Source organism: Vespula vulgaris, chromosome 18 (genome assembly GCF_905475345.1).
Source record: "Vespula vulgaris chromosome 18, iyVesVulg1.1, whole genome shotgun sequence".
NCBI lineage: Eukaryota > Metazoa > Arthropoda > Insecta > Hymenoptera > Vespidae > Vespula > Vespula vulgaris.
In genome coordinates this window covers 979,089-997,500 of record NC_066603.1, presented here as the reverse complement: position 1 = coordinate 997,500, position 18,412 = coordinate 979,089, and the positions used below count along the sequence as shown (strand labels likewise).

Here is an 18,412-nt window from a genome sequence, read left to right as displayed (position 1 = left end):
CTTCTTCTTTGAGAAACGTATTTTCCTGCCTCGAAGAATACCACCTGGATTTGCTCTTTCTCTCAATCTCTCTTTCTCTCTTTTTCTCTCTCGTTCTCACTCTCTCTCTTTCCCTTAGTTTTCCGAGTAAGCACACATACACACACACATATATATATACATGATCGTTGCTTAGTCTAGAAAGTTGGCGGTACTTGGTGGTATCGTCGTCTCGAAGGTATGCACCTGCAAAACGTTCTCTCCTGCACTTTTACTGCCGTGTGCAAAATTACGTCGAATATTAATGCCTTCGAAGTTGGTTTCTAGTGGAACAAGAAAGGAAGGAAGGAAGGAAGGAAGGAAGGAAAGAAGGAAGGAAGAGAGGATAACCCTAAGGAGCAATCGGAGCGAGGAAAAGATCGTGGATGATCCCCTCGACGAGACGACCTTGAAGTTTTCCCTTCTATCCATCTCTTTCTTTCTCTCTTCTTCTCTATCTTTCTTTCTTTCTTTCTTTCTTTCTTTCTTTCTTTCTTTTTTCTTTGCCCTTCTCTCCTACCTCCGTTTCATTCTAACACTTTGAACAAGAACGAAATGCAATAGAAGAAAGTAATTAAAAACCTTGTCGGAGATATGTAATGTATACAAAAAGAAATTTAAAGGAATAGAGTAATTTGCATAGTCGAAGAAGCTTATCAACGTTTATTTACGCGAATTCTACCTTGAGGTATATCGAGAAATCTTTTAAATCCCGGATTTAAATAAGAAATTTCATTTGCAAGATGAGTATCATTCGAAATTCTAATAAGCAAAAAATATTTTGCTTCCTTCCCCTTTTGCTTCTTTTTCTTTCTCCTTTCTTTCCTCTTTTCTTTTCCTTTCTTTTCTACTTTCTTTTTTTCCTTTCTAACATCCTGTCTATCTATCTCCGTATCTATGTCTCTCATACATTCTTAGTAGTTTTTCCTTGGAATATCTATCGAATAGTAGTCGGACGAAAAAGAGAAAATATGATAAACGCAAAGAGATACTTGAAAACGTTTCAATGAGATATTGATTCAACGTAATTGACATCATAGATATATTTGTTGTTACGACGAAAGATCATAAACTTTGGAATGTCTCTCTTGGCATTATGATAATTATTCGAATAAGTGATAGATGGTAAAGATACTTAACTCGAATAATTATAATTATAATATAACTCGATATATAATATAAAACGAAAGTTTTTAAAGGTCGCTTGGAGACTTTCGTAATTCTTAGATATCGTTCGCCGATAAAGGACGAATTAAAATTCGTCTAACTAAAAATGACATTCTCGATATCCTTTCTCTTTTTACTACTTTATTCTACCGTTTCTTTTTTTTTCGTTCTTTCTTTCTTTCTTTTTTCTTCTTCCTTTTCTTCCTCTTATTTCGCGTTCCTTCTCTTTTCATTAAAATCATCATCGAAGCTTTTTCCTTCCTCGAACGCGTCACACTCAGCTAGGATAAAAGAGTCTCCGATAATGAAGTCCCAACGAAAGCACTTAAAATGCAAATCACGGGCGACGCGTTAGAGAGATTTTAATTATACGTTGACACGCACGTAAATATGCCGTGTGTCGTTTTGTGACGTAAGCATAGATACATACGTCATATATTTATCTGCCTGGGATATATGTACGTCAAACGTAGCGATATATATATATATATATATATATATATATATACATACAGTTGTAATAATATATATAATATCTATAGTTCGACACGTAAAACTTATTTCAGAATTGAACTAAACTCGGAATAATAATAATAATAATAATAATAATAATAACAAAAAATGTTATAAAACGTATATATATATATATATATATATATATATATATATATACTCATTATATAAAACATGAATGAGAATTTACGTAAATGCACAAACAAATAACTTCAACATGAATTACATATACGAAAACATTTCATTATTTCGTAGTTGGAATAAAAATAATCTGCGTAAAAGTTGTGAAAATAAAGAAGGAAAAAAAAGGAAAGAAAAACAAAGGAAGAAAAGACAACAAATGCGTACAAACAAAAGCTACTTTTAGTAAAACATAGATATGCATAGAACGGACTCAACATGATCCACGTTTAATCGTGAACCAGTAAACATCCTTGTTGGAAGATAATCCTCTTCTCTCTCGTGTGTACGAACGAGAAAGATATGTATATCTATATATCTATATATTCATACATACATATATACCTTATATACTATATATACATTATATATATACATAGATATATATATATATATATACACATATATACACGCGTGTGTCGATACGTCTCTAATCCTCGTGTAATTAGCAGACAAAACACGTAGCGAGTAGTGACCCCCAAGCGTATACATATATGTACCTATACTACATATGAAAGGTACATATATAATAGAATAGTATATAGAATGGAGTAGAAGGAAGATAGAACACAGAGAGAGAGAGAGAGAGAGAGAGAGAGAGATGTGGAAGTACCGCACGGAAACACCATAGTCCTCGATGGGGACCCCTAATATAGCATACCGCAGCATAATGCAGCATAATAAAGCGGGGTATAGCCGTTGGTACGTTGAGATATAGACAGATAAGGGGGTTCTTAGTGTTGGTAGAAGCTAGAGAGACAACGAGAGAGACAGAGAGAGAGACAAAGAGAGAAAATTCTAGAGTACATCGAAAGCATAGTGAGACGAACATAGCGTTGCTCCCAGTGGCATACGTGAACACAGCAGATGGGTTCTATCCTATACAACCACGTCTCCAACACATTTACCTACAACGTAGAGAAATGAACGCTCGCGCACCGTTAAGCTCGGCAGCACGCTTTCCACCCTCTCTATCACCCTCTCTCTCTCTCTCTCTCTCTCTCTCTCTGTCTCTGTCTCCTTCACTCTCCTCTTACTCCATCTCCCCTCCCCCCATCTCTCACCCAACGCCACCTACTCTCTCATTATCCCAACACAATGAACGTTCTCTCCGGCCGGTATTGGCATTCGTGCGAATTCCAATAGAATTTAATTGGAGAAGATTGAACCGGTATATGTACGTACGTACATACATACGCACGCATGTAGATATATAGATATGTGCGGATATACATAGAGCAAACATACGTTTGTATTTGTTGGCACCTGCACGCACTCTCTCTCTCTCTCTCTTTCTCTCTCTCATACTATTTCCAAACGAAAAACGATCGGTTATACGTATTTCATTGAACGTCGCTTTCAACTATGTGTATATTCCTTCAAAGTGACTTCCCTGTGTCGAAGTTACTACAGTGGAAATGATTTTCCTGGTTTATTAATTCATTGAGGAGAGGGGGAGAGAGAGAGAGAGAGATAGTGCTATTACTCATCTCTGGTTGGTTGTTTCCTTTCCTTTTATCTTCATTTTCTTTTTCTTTTTTTTCTTTTTTTTTCCCTTTCTTTTTTCATTTTTTTATTTTGCATTTAATTGATCTTTATCTCTTGACGAGTTAATTCATTAATAATTTAACATTTGATTTCAACTTCGTTTTATAATCCGCTCTTATCATATCATTTTTTTTTCATTTCTCTTCTTTTTTCTTTTTTTTTTTTATTCTTTTTTATTGTATATCTATATTGTACGCGCGTGAAACTGGAAATAAATTATTCGAAAATCTAGCTTATTATCGTCATATGCGATACCATGCGCCATATATACGTAGATGTATGTACACTTGAAATTAATTCATCATAATTTCTCTCTCTTATTAACATGTACAATAGGTAGACACGTATGTGTCGCATGCGTACGTACACGTACATCTGCTCAAATTAATTCTTAAAAATCTCCCTTATTATCATATGCAATATATATATATATATATATATATATATATATATATATATATACATACATACTCATACATATATTGTATACACATACGCTTACATCCGAAATTAATTCTTAAAAATCTCCCTTATTATTCCATATACAATATATACCTAGTTACCCACACGGACGAAAGTATCGAATATCCGGACGATATATTCTATATCCATATACATAAACACACACACACACATATATCGACGAACGACGTGATGCCTTCGGAATAATAATTCGGAAGAGAAACGCACCCCCGTTGTATGAAATATGATGCAATACGGGTTGCGTTTTCCGATCAGTGCACCTCTCGCGCGGTCCGTCGAGATCCGAGCGTATGTATTTCGTGATTGCAAATTCGCTTTACATTAATTACGCGGAGAGGGACGCGAATCCGTATTGACATAGAGGTGGTAGGAGACCATTGCGAGGTTCGGACAACGGGGAGAAGAGTTGAACGGTGGATGGGTGGGAGAGTGGGTGGGAGTACCTCAATTCCATAGAGGTTTAATTTGTTTTCGATTTACGTGCAACACGCAAAGTAAATAAAGCTTTTGATGGAAGGTACGTGTATAAACGCGCGTCCATCTCGCGGCGAACGAGTATGGCAGACGTCGTTGAAAGTGATCGAACCTGCCAACCCGTTTGAGTGGCCGTTCGAAGTTTCCTCCTTTTTATCTGTTTATCTTTTTATCTTTTTTCTTTCCTTTCTTTTTTTTGTGTTCCTTCTTTTTTTCGTTTCCTTCTCGTTTTTTGTTTTGTAGTCTCCACCTCTCTCTCTCTCTCTCTTGCATCTTTCTCTGTTCGTTTCTCTGCGTCTCTCTCTTTTTTTTTATCTTCGTCCCTTATTTTTATTTCGAACGCCATGAAAATAATCCATTCCTGTCGATGCAAATTTTCACTGCATTCCAAATATTATCGACTTCGCGTTTCGTGGTACCTAACGAAATTAAAAACAAAAAATATATATATATATATATTTGTAAAATATTATATATGTAAAACATACCTATAGGATTCGAGGTTCATCAAGCATCATGATTTTGTTTCTTTTTCTCCCTTTTCTTTTTTCAAGTTTCGTCGGATAATAACTTCATCTCGAGCACTTATAATAAATTATTGAAAGTAATTAAACTGTACCATTTGGTATACTCCGCGTCGTAAATATATCTCAATCGAAATAAAAGAACAAAACAGATCGAAGGAAAAGAGAAAAAGAAACATCATCGAATCTATCGAAACAATATCAATTAATAATCTAATTAATTAAAACGAACGAAATGATATATATACACTTGGTTTTTTAATATCACAAAGTTTTCATTTTCATAAAACAATTCATTTCATTCCCACTCCCTGTCCCTTCAACCCCTTCTCTCTCCCTTTTTCTTTCCAAACACCTGCAGTAATTCTAATAAATTCATAGCTAGCAAAGTAAAGCAGGAAAGTTTATTACGATCGAAGTAGCATACGCGCGAATTCGTAAGTTACGCGGGAGGATTCGAAGAACGCGGGTGGTCGCAATGAAAGAGAAAGAGAGTGTGTGTGAGAGCAAGAGAGAAAGAGAGAGAGAGAGAGAGAGAGAGAGAGAGAGAGAGAGAACGGCTTTTGAGTCGGGTTAAAAGACCTCATACCTCTTCGGGTACATAAACCGCCTTAATGCACCCTCGGTAGCAGGCCATTACACCGCGCGCATACACCCCACCAACGCAACCCCCTCTACCTCCACCTGGAAAGTTACCCCTCTGAAGCATCACCCCTTCGCCCTCTTCATAGTCCCTTCTACTCGCTCATAGCCCCCTCTTACTCGTTGCGACCCTCTCTTTCTCTCTCTCTCTCTTTCTCTTTCTCTCTCTCTCTCTCTCTCTCTCTCTCTCTCTCTCTCTCTCTCTCTCTCTCTCTCTCTCTGGCAGTTCTCGCACGCACACCGACGAGCTCGAACGTTCAGCCACCCCTTAACGCATATTTACGCCGTTATCGAGCAGGTAGAGTAGCTGAAATTTACACTGCCAGTCGCGATACGTTATTTCCACGAGCGAGCATTAACGCGACACACCTCTCTCTCTCTCTCTCTCTCTCTCTCTCTCTTTCTCTTTTTTTCTTTCTCTTTCTCTTTCTCTCTCTCTCTCTCTCTCTCTCTCTCTCTCTTTCTCTTCCTCTTCCTCTATGAACGCGTTATATCATGCCCGTTTCTCGTGGAAAGAAAACGAGCCGATTAAAAATTAAATAACGTGTTGTATACGCGTCTACCTCTAGCACGTAAATCCCCACGTGCGAAATCGTCACGAAAATATATATTTTCCGTCTTTTTTTCTTTTTGTTTTTCTGCTGTTTTTATATTTTGTTTTTGTGTCGTGTTTTTCTTTCTCTTGGACTCTTGTATTTTTGTATCTTTATTTCGTTCGACGTTGCATCCTTTTGTACATCTTTCGTCCTCGTCTTCGTCGCGCGTGTCGCGATATATTCATATTTTTTACTGGATTAGTATGTATTCGTTTATGAAATGTTTCATTCATTCGATTTACGAAACGGTATTTTTATCAATCAATTCTAACTTAACGCTATTTATTTCTAGGGAATAGAAAAAAATTATTGTTAGACGTCTGTGATGGATAATGTTAGCATAAGAAACGAGTATATTTCCTGAAACTTTATTAATATTTACTGCATTCTATTTCTCATTGTTCTCTTAATATACGTGTTTATATTACATATATATATATATATATATATATATATATATTCAGACACATTTATATATATATAGTTTGCAGTTTTTCACCAGCATTTATTGTCATCTAAAAAGATCAGAGAGAAAAAGAAAAATACGAAGATATAGATCATAATTTTCACATTCGAGTTTAAAAACGTATTCCCTTTGGGGAAGGGTAAAGATGTAACTTTTCGGTGTTGGCTTTTCCCCTATTATCAAGCACAGTAGATATATACATTTTAGTACATATCAAGCATAGATAGATACATATATACATACGTATATATTATACATGGATCGACACACGTGTACACCGCAAAGCTATTAACGAGTATGTCCACGGAAAAATACGATCGGTCTCTGTAATCTAGAAAACTGGGACAGTTTCGTTCGACTCGTGAATTAAAAAAAAAAAAATAAAAAGAAAAGATCGGAGCGAAAAGAAGAGAAAAAAAAGAAAAAAGAAAAAAGAAGAAGGAACACAAAAAGGGTCCAGAACATTTCTTTCTTCCTTCTTTTTTTTTCCTTTTCTTTTCTTTTCTTTTTTTTTCATAGGACTCACGCACTCATGTACGAGAGAGCGAAAATTTTAACGCGGGATCTTTTTTCCGTTCCTTCTTTTTTTTTTTTTTTTTTTTTTTTTTTTTAAATCTGGATGACGAGGTTGATTCGGGTAAAGGAAAAGACAAAAAGAGAAAAGAGAAAGAGAAAGAGAAAGAAAAAATCTATCGGATGAATTTTCGTTTCACTTTGGTTGATTGCCGAAGAACACACGTAGTAGGTATCTGCATAGCTACCTAGGGCGATCCTTTTTATTGAAATCCGCCTTCCGTGTTCCCACCCACTCATATTTTCCTCTCACAATGTATTCTCTTTCTTTCTCTCTCTCTCTTTCTCTCTCTCTCTTTCTCTCTCTCTCTCTTTCTCTCGTGTAGCAAATTCAACACCAGACAGACCCTCGACTCGTACTCGCCCTTTTGAAGACCAAGTGGTCTATTCTCATGCATATATTCGTAGACATGTATGTTCCGCATCGCGACCACTTACAGTCGTCGAACAATCGCCCCTCGATTTTGAATTTTCATACGCGAGAGACAATGTTCTTCTCCGTTCTCGTATCTACCATACGATATTCCGCTACCGATCTTTTTTTAATTTTTTCTTTTCTTTTCTTTTCTTTTCTTTTTTTTCTCTATCTTTATCCTTAACTACTTTTGTCGAGAAAAAAAAAAAAGAATATTTAATCCCTAGATGGATGAATGAATTCCCGATTGTTTATCATTTTTCTCTCATTTTTTATCTTTTAATTTTTCTTGAAGGATAGAAGAAAAAATAAGAGATAGGTGAAGTATACATATACATATATATATATATATATATATATATATATATATATATATAGGGAAAGAGAGAGAAAGAGATGAATAAGAAATTTTTGAAAAATATTTACCCGTTAAGGTGTACCCAGATCACCAGGGACGAATTAATGTCCCTTTTACTTTGTTTGCCCCAAGTTATTAGTCGGCCTTCTTCGCTTCGCTTCGAGAAAGTCGAGAACTGAGAACTGCATTAAGTGGATGGACGACTTATTCCCCGAGTCGCTTCTTGCTCGGAAAACAGTCTCCATCGCGATTTTATCCTAACGTCGAGAAAGGAAAAAAAAAATCGAAGAAAAAGGTGTTCGGAGAAAGACTAGGGAAAAGAGAAAGAGAATGGAAAAAGAAAGAAAATGAGAAAGAAAGGTGAAGAAAAAGCTTGAGGCGATATTTTTACACATCCCCGATTGAGACCGATAAAGGATGAAACTTTGCAAAGAGTCTTCTCGCGAATGTGTTTCTAGGAGTTTGCGATTTTTATAAAAGCCTTTCTTCTCTCCTTTTCTCTTCTCCTCTCCTTTCCTTCTTTCTTTTCTCTTCTCTTTCGTTCTTTCGTTTCTTTTTTCTATCTTACGTTTCTCTCCTCCTCGTTCGAATTTCAAATTCGTACCGCGGACTCGTATCGAGACCTCGCTTTTCTTACCTCCAAGCCATTCCGTAAAGTACATTTTACCCAAGAATGACCCGCGTAAACGGAAAATTTCCTACGGAAAATTCGCTTTAAAAAGACGACCTCGAAGAATGTTACTCGGTATATCGCTTATATCACGGTTGTTTTCTTTTTCTTTTTTTCTTTTTATATCCTTCACGAAGAGAAAAAAGATTACGAAAGGAAAAAATGGAAAGAGAAAAATAACTTCACAAAATGAAATCGATCGTTTAATTCTAAATTTGTAGAGAAGTATCGATTTGTCCAGCGACACAGCGTCGTATAAACAATTAAGAACGAATCTAATCGATTAGGAAAGAAAAAAAATAGGTACGTAAATAGAAGGATATGAAATAATTCGTCTTATTCGTTTTATTTTTGTTTTCTTTTTTTTCTTTTTTTTTCATTATTATAAAATTAGACGCAATAATAAGAGATATACAAATTAACGATTAAAAATTAATCGAATCTGCAGGAAACATCGACTTTCGCGTATTGGATATTTTTGTCTACGCTCTCCTTTTCCTTTTATTATTTCTATTTCTCAAGTAAGGAAGAAATGATCTGTAAAAGTTGATCTGTAAAACCCGTTGAATCTTTGTAGCTCGCTTTTTTTGGAACCCCTCCCCATTATCAATTCCGAACTCTCGATATTTTCTCTCTTGTAAGATCGAAAGGAGGAGGATAAAGAGAAGGGGGGAAAATATTCCCTAAGGTACCCTGACGTTTCTGCGTTTTTCGTGGATGACCTGACAACTGAACGATAAAGTGAAACGGCGAGGATTCGTCGCGAAAGAGGAAGCCTTCGGGGAGGCTTCGGCAACTACTACTACTACATTACTACTACTATTACTACTACTATTCTATTACTACTACTACTACTAATACTACTACTATCAAAACCACCCTTACACTATACCCTTATACCAGCATCATTCGAGAAAAAAGAAATAAAAAAAAGAGATAGATAGATAGATAGATAGATGGATAGATAGATAGATAGATAGATAGAGAAAGAAAATATATTTTTCTACGTCGTAAAACGAAGAGATCGTTGGTTGGTGGGATAGGTACCGAGCTTATAATCGGCTGGGTGAAGGCTTATATCGTCAAACGAGATAGTTCCTCGATCGATCGAATTTTATTATCTACGAGAAAGAATAGAACGATTTCTATAAGTACGTTTCCGTATTGCGTGTATATGTGTGTGTGTATCTACGAGTTTGATATATGTGTGCGAAGAGAGAAAGAGAGAGAGAAAGGAACGCGAAGGCAATACGTCAGCAAAGCATCGAGCTTTTCACACACATGTGACCACTCACCCACACACACGTATACTTGCAAAGTTGGTCCACGTTCCACAAACGATCCTTCACGCGCGCGTTACCGTTCACTCTGGCGTTCCAATATCTAAGTCATAATTTTAATGAAATTCCTCGTGGAGGATCGCGGTCTCTGAATTTCAATCCTCGATAAATAACGGGTCAGCTCTCTCTCTCTCTCTCTCTCTCTCCCTTTCTTTCTTTCTTTCTCTCTTTTTCTATCTCTTTTTCTATCTATATATGTATATATATATATATATATTTGCCTTTCTCTGTCTCGTTGAAAATGCCTTTGGTGCAGCCATACGCTATGCAACGCAGGCCGATATTTTATTTTCGAACTAGCAAGCAAGTGAAACGTGTTTGAGAGGCGTGCCGATAGTAAAACCTACGATTGAAATAAAGAAGAAGAAGAAAAGGAAGAAGAATAGAAATAAAGGAAAGGAGAAAGAGTTTGACGAAATAGAAATAATCGAATGGATGAGAAAGAGAAGGATGAAGATAGATATATAGATATGGCTAGATAGATAGATAGATGGATAGATTGATATATAGAAATGAAAATTCTTTCGTAATAATAAAAATTCTTTTTGCGATGGAAGGGAAAGGAATGCGAATTCGACCTCTCGACCCTTTAAATATTATCCTTGTTAAACTAAAATATATATATACACGCATATGTAAGCATGTATTTATGTATGTATGTATGTATGTACAAATGGACAATGTAACTAAATATGTTTTATATTTTTCGAAGAAATTTTATTCGCGTTCAACAGACTGTTCTAATTAAACTAGATAGAAATTTTTATTCTAGATATTTCGGAAATAGAGATAGAAAGAGAGAGAAAGAGAGAGAGAGAGAGAGAGAGAGAGAGAGAGAGAGAGAGAGATCGTATTCAGCAACGCCATATAAAATAATGAAAAATCGGTAAAGGGGGTTTTAGTTGGTAAAGTTCCAGGGAAACATAGAGCCGTTGTTAATCTTCGTTAGAAAGGAGTAATGCAACATACACGTGTATATAGGCATACGCTTGCACAGATAAGTAGACGTATATCTATCCAACATAGATACATTAGTTAACGAAGCGAATTTACTACGTTAGGATATCTTAATGATATGCATCGTAGATCTCTGAACGACGTTGACATTATTATACCGGGTGTCTTGATACGATCGCCTCAGGGATTTCATGTTAACCGAGAGAATCCTAACGGCTCTCGTAATAGCGGTGACGTTATTATTGCTTCTATGATTAATTTCTCCTGTAGCAACATTCTACGCACGGAATGTAATTACCAACCTTGTGTATGTGTGTGTGTGTGTGTAACTACATAACGTTTGATACGTACGCACTGAGAATTTTTTCTCTCGACTCTTTTGAAACGTTCACTTTAATTAACATCGCTCATGCGTTGGTCGGTTTTAAGGTAGGGGTGAAAGGATGAGTACACACACATACACACAGATAGATGCAAACTATATCGAATGAGATATATGACTGACTAAGTAATACTCGACAGAATTTTTCGTGTCATCTTGAAACTCGTCATGGAATCGCTTTTTCCTTACGAATTTCTCGCTGTTATATTTTATCCACAAGAAATAGATAGATAGATAGATAGATAGATAGAGAGGAACATATAGAGTTGAAACTTTGAAAAGAAAATGTCTACGTCTAAAGAATACTATATCCATATAGGATGTCGATTATTCGATGATCGATCATACTTCGAGAAAATCGATTATTCGATATTTAACGTAGCAACTAAAAACTCATCGTATTAATAATTCATAGGATTGAATCGAAAGTGTTATTAGTGATTATTCGTAATGTAAAAAAAGAGCGAAGAAGAAGAAAAAAAGAAAAGAAAAAAAAAAAAGAGGAAAAGAAAAGAGAACAGAAAAGCCCACCACGGTATTAGCAGGATCTTCTCGTTCTAGCGGTTCATCTTTTTCTTTTCTTCTCTTTTTCTTTTTCTTTTCCTTTTCGTTTTCCTTTTCGTCACCCTCTCGTCTTCTCGTCTTTATCTTAAAGGTGAGTCTCTCGGCGTAATTTCGAAAGTAACACGCGAAGGGTTCCATAGTTATTTTTTCGCGTCACAATAAACGGCCGACGATGGCTAGGCCGTCGTCGGTAGGTGGTATGGTCTGGTCTGGTCTGTTCTGGTCTAGTCTAGCCTAGTCTGGTCTGGTCTGGTTTGCTCTGGTCTGGGTTGGCCGACGATAGAATATGGAAGAGGCGACGGTATGCAAATTTCGCGAAATGACGGCCGATGGTGCAATGGTACTCCGAGATAAAGGATGCAAGAATGTGAGACAATACATGTGTGTATGTGTGCGTGTATACCTATCCACATATATACATTTATAATGTATAAGGGTTGCGAGATAAAGAATGAGAAGGAGCAAGATTTCTTGACTGCTCGCTGCTGTTGTTGTTCGGCGAGGGGGATAACACCTTGGAAATATGTAGTCTTCCTTCTTAATGAAAGAATCTCTTAGAAAATCTTATCTTTTCTCTTTCTTTCTATATCTCACTTTTTAATTTTTGCATTTTGTATTCTTTTTTAATACGTTGATCATATATCATTATTCGTTGATCGAAACGTTACGACGAGATTGTTTTGTTCATACCACTCGTTGTTTGAAACAGACTCGCTGATGAGGGCTGATAAAATCGGGGCTAATGATTACAGGTAAAAATTAATATAATCGTAGATAGATGGAAGTGTACGTTCTTTTTTTTTCAGATACTTACAATATTTGAATTATTTAGGAGAAGGAGAATGAAATGTAATGGGAAAAGAAAAAGACTTGGAGTGTTACGCGTAGAGGTAGTACCGTACTTGCAATTACTTATTTTAATAAAGAGTCACTAAATTGCAAAGCACTTTGCTAAAACGATTACCTACCGGGAAATTGCTTTTAGCGCCACAATTACGGCCTTCGCTAGCCTCCCAAGTTCGTGTCGCGTTACGATAGAGCCCTTCGAATGTTTCGAAGATCCCTCCTATCATAGACGAAGCTTCTTTTCTATGTTACGTTTTCCATAAGTAGCTAGGTACTTTGACGTATGACTCGATCGATTCGATTTTTCTTTTCTTTCTTTTTTTCCTTTAACCTTTAATAGTCTCTCGCTCGACAGAAAAAAAAAGTATCGTTTCAAATATTTTCCTTCGTTAAACGCATTTTTTTTTCTTTCTTTCTTTCTTTTTTTTTGGAAGAAAAAGTGATGTCGAATGAATGTCAACGATACCTCTGGAAATTAATATCATTATTAAAAAAAGAAGAAAAAAACAAAAACAAATTCACCCCCTCTCGTCGGAGTTTGCTCGTAATTTTTTTTTACGTCCCTTATGAAAAAAACAAAGAAAAAGAGGAAGGAGAAAATGGAGATATCAAGTCGTAAAAAAATAAAATTGTGACCCACTGAAAGCCCGCATAAAAAGCATGGAGTGAAGATCTTTTTCTTCTTTTGCTTTTTTTAAGTGCACCGATCTACTCGCATACGTACGTACGGAGGCACACACACATACACGCACACACGTACATGGATACATAATTGCAAGAGAGAATAATTCGACGTTGGGAGAAAGATACGCTTATGAGAGAGAGAAAGAGAGGAGTGGTAGGAGAGTAACAGGACGAGATCGGTGGTGTGTAGGGCTTGATGGGCATCGGTAGGAAGAGAGCAAGAGTAGGACTACTAGAATGAGCAGGGGATGTGACTGCGAGGCCGTGAAGCGAATCAAACGATTTCACGCTCCAGATTCACGGCTCTTTGCATGAACCAGTACAGAAGATATATAGATGGAGAGGGTAGCGAGAGAGAGAGAGAGAGAGGTAGATAGATAGATATGGAAAGAGAGAGATATCTAGCTAGCTACCTACCTACCTAACTTACCTACCTACCTACCTACCTACCTATCTACCTACCTACCTAGCTAGCTAGCTAGCTAGCTAGGAGTAGTCCTCTTTTCTCCTTCTCTCTCTTTTCCTCTAACTCGTTCATCCTTCTACGTTATGCCGTAAGAAACGAGGAAAAACGGCATTTGGACATTCGGTAGTTTCTTCGCTGAAAAAAAAAAGAAAAAAAATGGCCGTTTCTTTCGTTAGCCCATCGAGATGTCGAGAGTACTCCTACAACCGAGAATTCTTCCTTCCCTTTCTCCTCCTTCGTTCTACGAGGTAGATAGAAGTCTTATAATGTTCGGTGAATCGTATCTCGTAACTATCTTCTCTTCTCTTCTCTTCTCTCTTCTTTGCTCTTCTTCTCTTTTCTTCTATTCCATTCTATGCTAGCTTTTAAAACCTCTAGGAAACTGTGCTTACTTGTTAGCACCGTTTTCTAGTGGATAATGACAGAGAAAATTATCTCGCTTTACTATCGACGAACGTTACTATTCACGCGTTTCACTACTTTCTCACTCCTTTCTCACTTTTGAGTATCAATTTTATGTATTTGTCTCGTCTTTCTTAACGGGCAAAGAATTTGGATTTTAATTATTCGAGAAATCTACGATCGGCAGACGTTGTTCTCTCAAGGAAAGGAGAAATTGTTAGGGTTGTAAATAATTGGGAAAGAAGCAAGTTCTTCTCGCGTATAATGTATCGCACAGATATATAGATAAATAGATAGATAGAGAGATAGATAGAGAGAGATAAAGAGTGAGCGAGAGAGAAAGAGATTTAACCCTCACGGTAATTAACGTTACAGCGAGGCTTCTAAGAACAGCTTATATCAGCAAAGTGTGGTTCAAAGGTTTCATTTAAGATCACCAATGATTAATGTTTAATCTTAATGTACACATTTCCGTAAATGTATACTCTTGTCACTCCCTTCCCTCCTTTCTTCCCAAGACACCAAGAGCTAGAAAGTAAGATAGAGAGTGTGTGTGTTTGCGTGAGAAGGAGAGAGAAGGAGAGAGAGATAGATAGATAGAAGAGAATTTGAGTATTAACGCGGCACACACATAGACACAGTCATACACGCACAAGACCATATTTGCAATAGTAAAATACTGCCGTGCAAACACAGCTGCGCGCTTCGCTTGGGCTTTCGCTATGGCTTAATGACGCTCCTGGCAGTTTACCTTCTCTCTATTTACAACTCCGACTAATTAGTAAATATATCACTTATTTACTGTGTATGACTTAATTGAGTGCAAAATGGTTCGTCGCCTGAAACGACTCGAACTCGTCAAATTTACGTTTCTCAATAATTTTCATTCTTACAAATCCAATCTTTTTACTCGAACGGACGAACAATGTTTGATCCAATTAAAAGAACTCTGAGAGAAAGAGAGCAAGAGATTATCAAGATAATACGTCTCTCTCTCTCTCTCTCTCTCTCTCTCTCTCTCTCTCTCTCTCTCTCTCTCTCTCTATCTCTCTTTCGATTGAAAATTGAAAATATTTGTTCTAGAAAATTTATTCGACAATGAAATTTCTTACAACGGAAAGGATTTATCATATATTTATATGCAATCTTTCGTTGAATAATTCTTTTTAATTTGTTCTTACAACTTTTACAACTTTTATCGGAAGATAAACGAGTAATTATTAAAAGAGAAAAGACAGGGAGAGAGAGAGAGAGAGAGAGAGAGAGAGAGAAGAATCTCTTATCTATGTAATATATACGAGTATATGTAAATATGTCTCTTATATATTTTCTTTAAAATTTATACTATACATATAGAACTTTTGTAAAACTTTCGTACGAAACAAACATGAAATTTTTCAGAAGAGAGAAGGAGAGAGATGTTTTATATACCTAATTTCTCTTCTCTCTCAATCTCTCTCTTGGCTATTTTCTTTAATTTTTGCTTAGAACTTTTAGAACTTTCGTAAAAAAAAAAAAAAAAAAAAGCCGAGAAAAAACCGTAAAATTTCTTTCTTTCTCTGTATTTTTTCTTATAAAAAATTTTTCTCTTATTATAAAAAATTTCACGTTTTTTTTTTTTCTATCAAACGAAGAATTACGATAATAAAGCTTCACAAACAACGTTGTGGATTCCAATGTCGAGAAGATACGCATCGTTGTAAATATCAATCCAACGTTCCCCCTTGCTCTCTCTCTCTCTCTCTCTTTTTCTCTTTCTCATTAGTTCGTTTTCAAGGTATTCTCTGACATGTCGATTCTCTTTTATTCGCTAATATGTCAGTGGCTTTTATACGAGTATTTGTGAAGAGTTCACGTTTACCTGACGTTCCCTTTCATTGAGTCCAAGAGAATAGGTATTATGTGTCGTAACGATCTTCTCGTATAATCGATCTGCATACGTATGCATGTATGCACTTTTATATATGTATGTATCTACGGATATTAATGACGTTAAATACGAAGAAAATAAAATATCGTTTATTTGTGTCACGTGTTGGTAACGTTCTTACGTAATAATCTAATAAAACAAAACTATAATTGATTGACCAATAAAAATTTGTTAAACAACAGAAAATCTTAAAAATAAATATATATATATATATTGAAATAAATAATAATATCGATTCGTACCAACTATATGCTTAAGTATTCTTTTTAAATACGATTTTCAAACGAGTACGAAAGAAAGAAACGTGAAGAATAAGAAAAGTTCATTTACGAATGAATCCAATTGGAAATGTACTTGAATATTAATATTAGTAATAATAGTAATACATAGTCGATATATGATTATTTTCATAATTATTTTTACGTGTCTCTTATAATAGAATGATACAAAAGGTACGAAAAAAAGAATGAGAAAACAGAAAATAGAAAAAAAAATTCATTCAGAAAAATATCAATATGTCATATTTTTCTTATAAGCGCCTTAGTCGGATATATACATACATACGTACACACATATATATATATACACACACACACACACACACACACAATACGTTTTACGTGGACGTCTCGCTTCGATGAAACTTTCTTCTGGACACGTCTACACCACACATACATACACACAAACAAATGTATACACTTACATACAGCGACACCGTCTTTTTTCGTCTCTTAACGAAGCTCCCAAAGAAGCCGAAGAAAAAGGAAAGAAACCAACGAAGAAAATAGCTGTGTAGTAAGTGCTGGTAGCTGTTAGAGTGGAGCGCCATCATCGAGGAGTAATTAGCGAAATTTATCCTCCATCTAGTGCTTCCACGTTAACGAGTCCTTCGAATTATTTAGTCGTTGGGAAGTTTCCCTGGAAACCGGTTACCACCGGCTTCTATATTTCCCCTCTTTAGTTTTTCCAAAAAAGAAAAGCAAAAAGAATACAGATAAGAAAACAAAAGAAAACAAAAGAAAAGGGAAAGCAAGCAGCTACTGAGAAAATGAAATTGTGTCATGTTAATACGCGTAAAATGTATACGTGATCGTGATACACAACACGTGTACGATAACACGTAAGCTTTGATAATTTCATAGTAGATATATATAATAAAAGCATATGAGAAGTCGAATAAGGGTATGCATATTTTACGATTATGTTTGCGACGTATAGACACACACACACATATACGTACGTATGTATAATATATAAGTAGATATATATACTCGCTAGCAGGACTTTCATTGAGCGGACAAACCCCTGGCTAGGGATTTGAGAGGCGAAAAAAAAATTGTCGATACGTTGTAGAGTATGGTAGGTAGTATGGAGGGCTGGGTGGGTGGGTGGGTGGGGGTGGTCGGACGGGCAGACTGCCAGAAAAGACGAGACGAAAGGTGGAGAGTGTTGAGGGAAGCAGACAGAGCTGATGTATATACGTAGATATATATGCGGGTGGGTGAAAGAGAAAGGGAGAGAGAAAAAGAGAAAGACAGAGAGAGAGAGAGAGAGGGACAGAGAGAGAAGGTTGGCTGGGGATCTGGATGGATGGGTTGATTGATTGAGCACGCTTGTATTGTTTCAGGAGGAAGCTGAATCGACGTAACGGTCCAAGCCAGGATGGCCAGTTGGCCGTTGAAAACCGTGCTCCTGTTCAGCGCCCTCATCCTTGTTCGTGGTAAGTAATAACACAAATACCTATGGGAGATCATCCTGGAAATCTCTTGGACGGACATAAAGGATATTGTTATTATTGCTATAAAATTCCGAGGATGCTCGATAAAAAATGTCGACTAGTATTATGTTTTAATAGGAACAAGTTACATGTAATTGGTTAATTGGTTCCCGTTATAAAAACAGGTAGAAAATAGTTAAAAAAAAAAGGACAAAAAAAAAGAAGTGAAAACAACGATCCGACAAAAACGTTCACATATCCTTTTATTCCATCGCTCTATCATCGATCCGACTCGACATTATTTTTCATTACCATATTTCAACGGGAAATAAATTCGTACGTAAAGTCGAATCCGTATCTATTATGGAGAAAAGAATGAATAGACGGATGATCGCACGATTCGCGACGCGCGCGTTTACGCATCGTATCTTTTTGTCTCGTTTTTTATACTGTCGCCAGGGTTAAAAGGAGAAAAGAGGATCGGTTAAAATCGTAGG

At 36.2% G+C, this 18,412-nt stretch overlaps 1 protein-coding gene across 9 annotated transcripts in view; it reads left to right on the top strand.

The window, feature by feature from the left end:
• Nucleotides 1-18,412, top strand: part of LOC127070428 (cell adhesion molecule Dscam2-like) — a 191,560-nt gene that overhangs the window by 67,270 nt on the left and 105,878 nt on the right. For all 9 annotated transcript variants that reach the window (XR_007784511.1, XM_051008382.1, XM_051008379.1 and 6 more), the window contains exon 3: nt 17,826-17,918. Coding sequence is in view for 8 of the 9 variants with exons in the window: in XM_051008382.1 (XP_050864339.1) it covers nt 17,861-17,918 (58 nt within the window). In the remaining variant the exon portion in view is untranslated. The remainder of the gene's footprint in view (nt 1-17,825; nt 17,919-18,412) is intronic.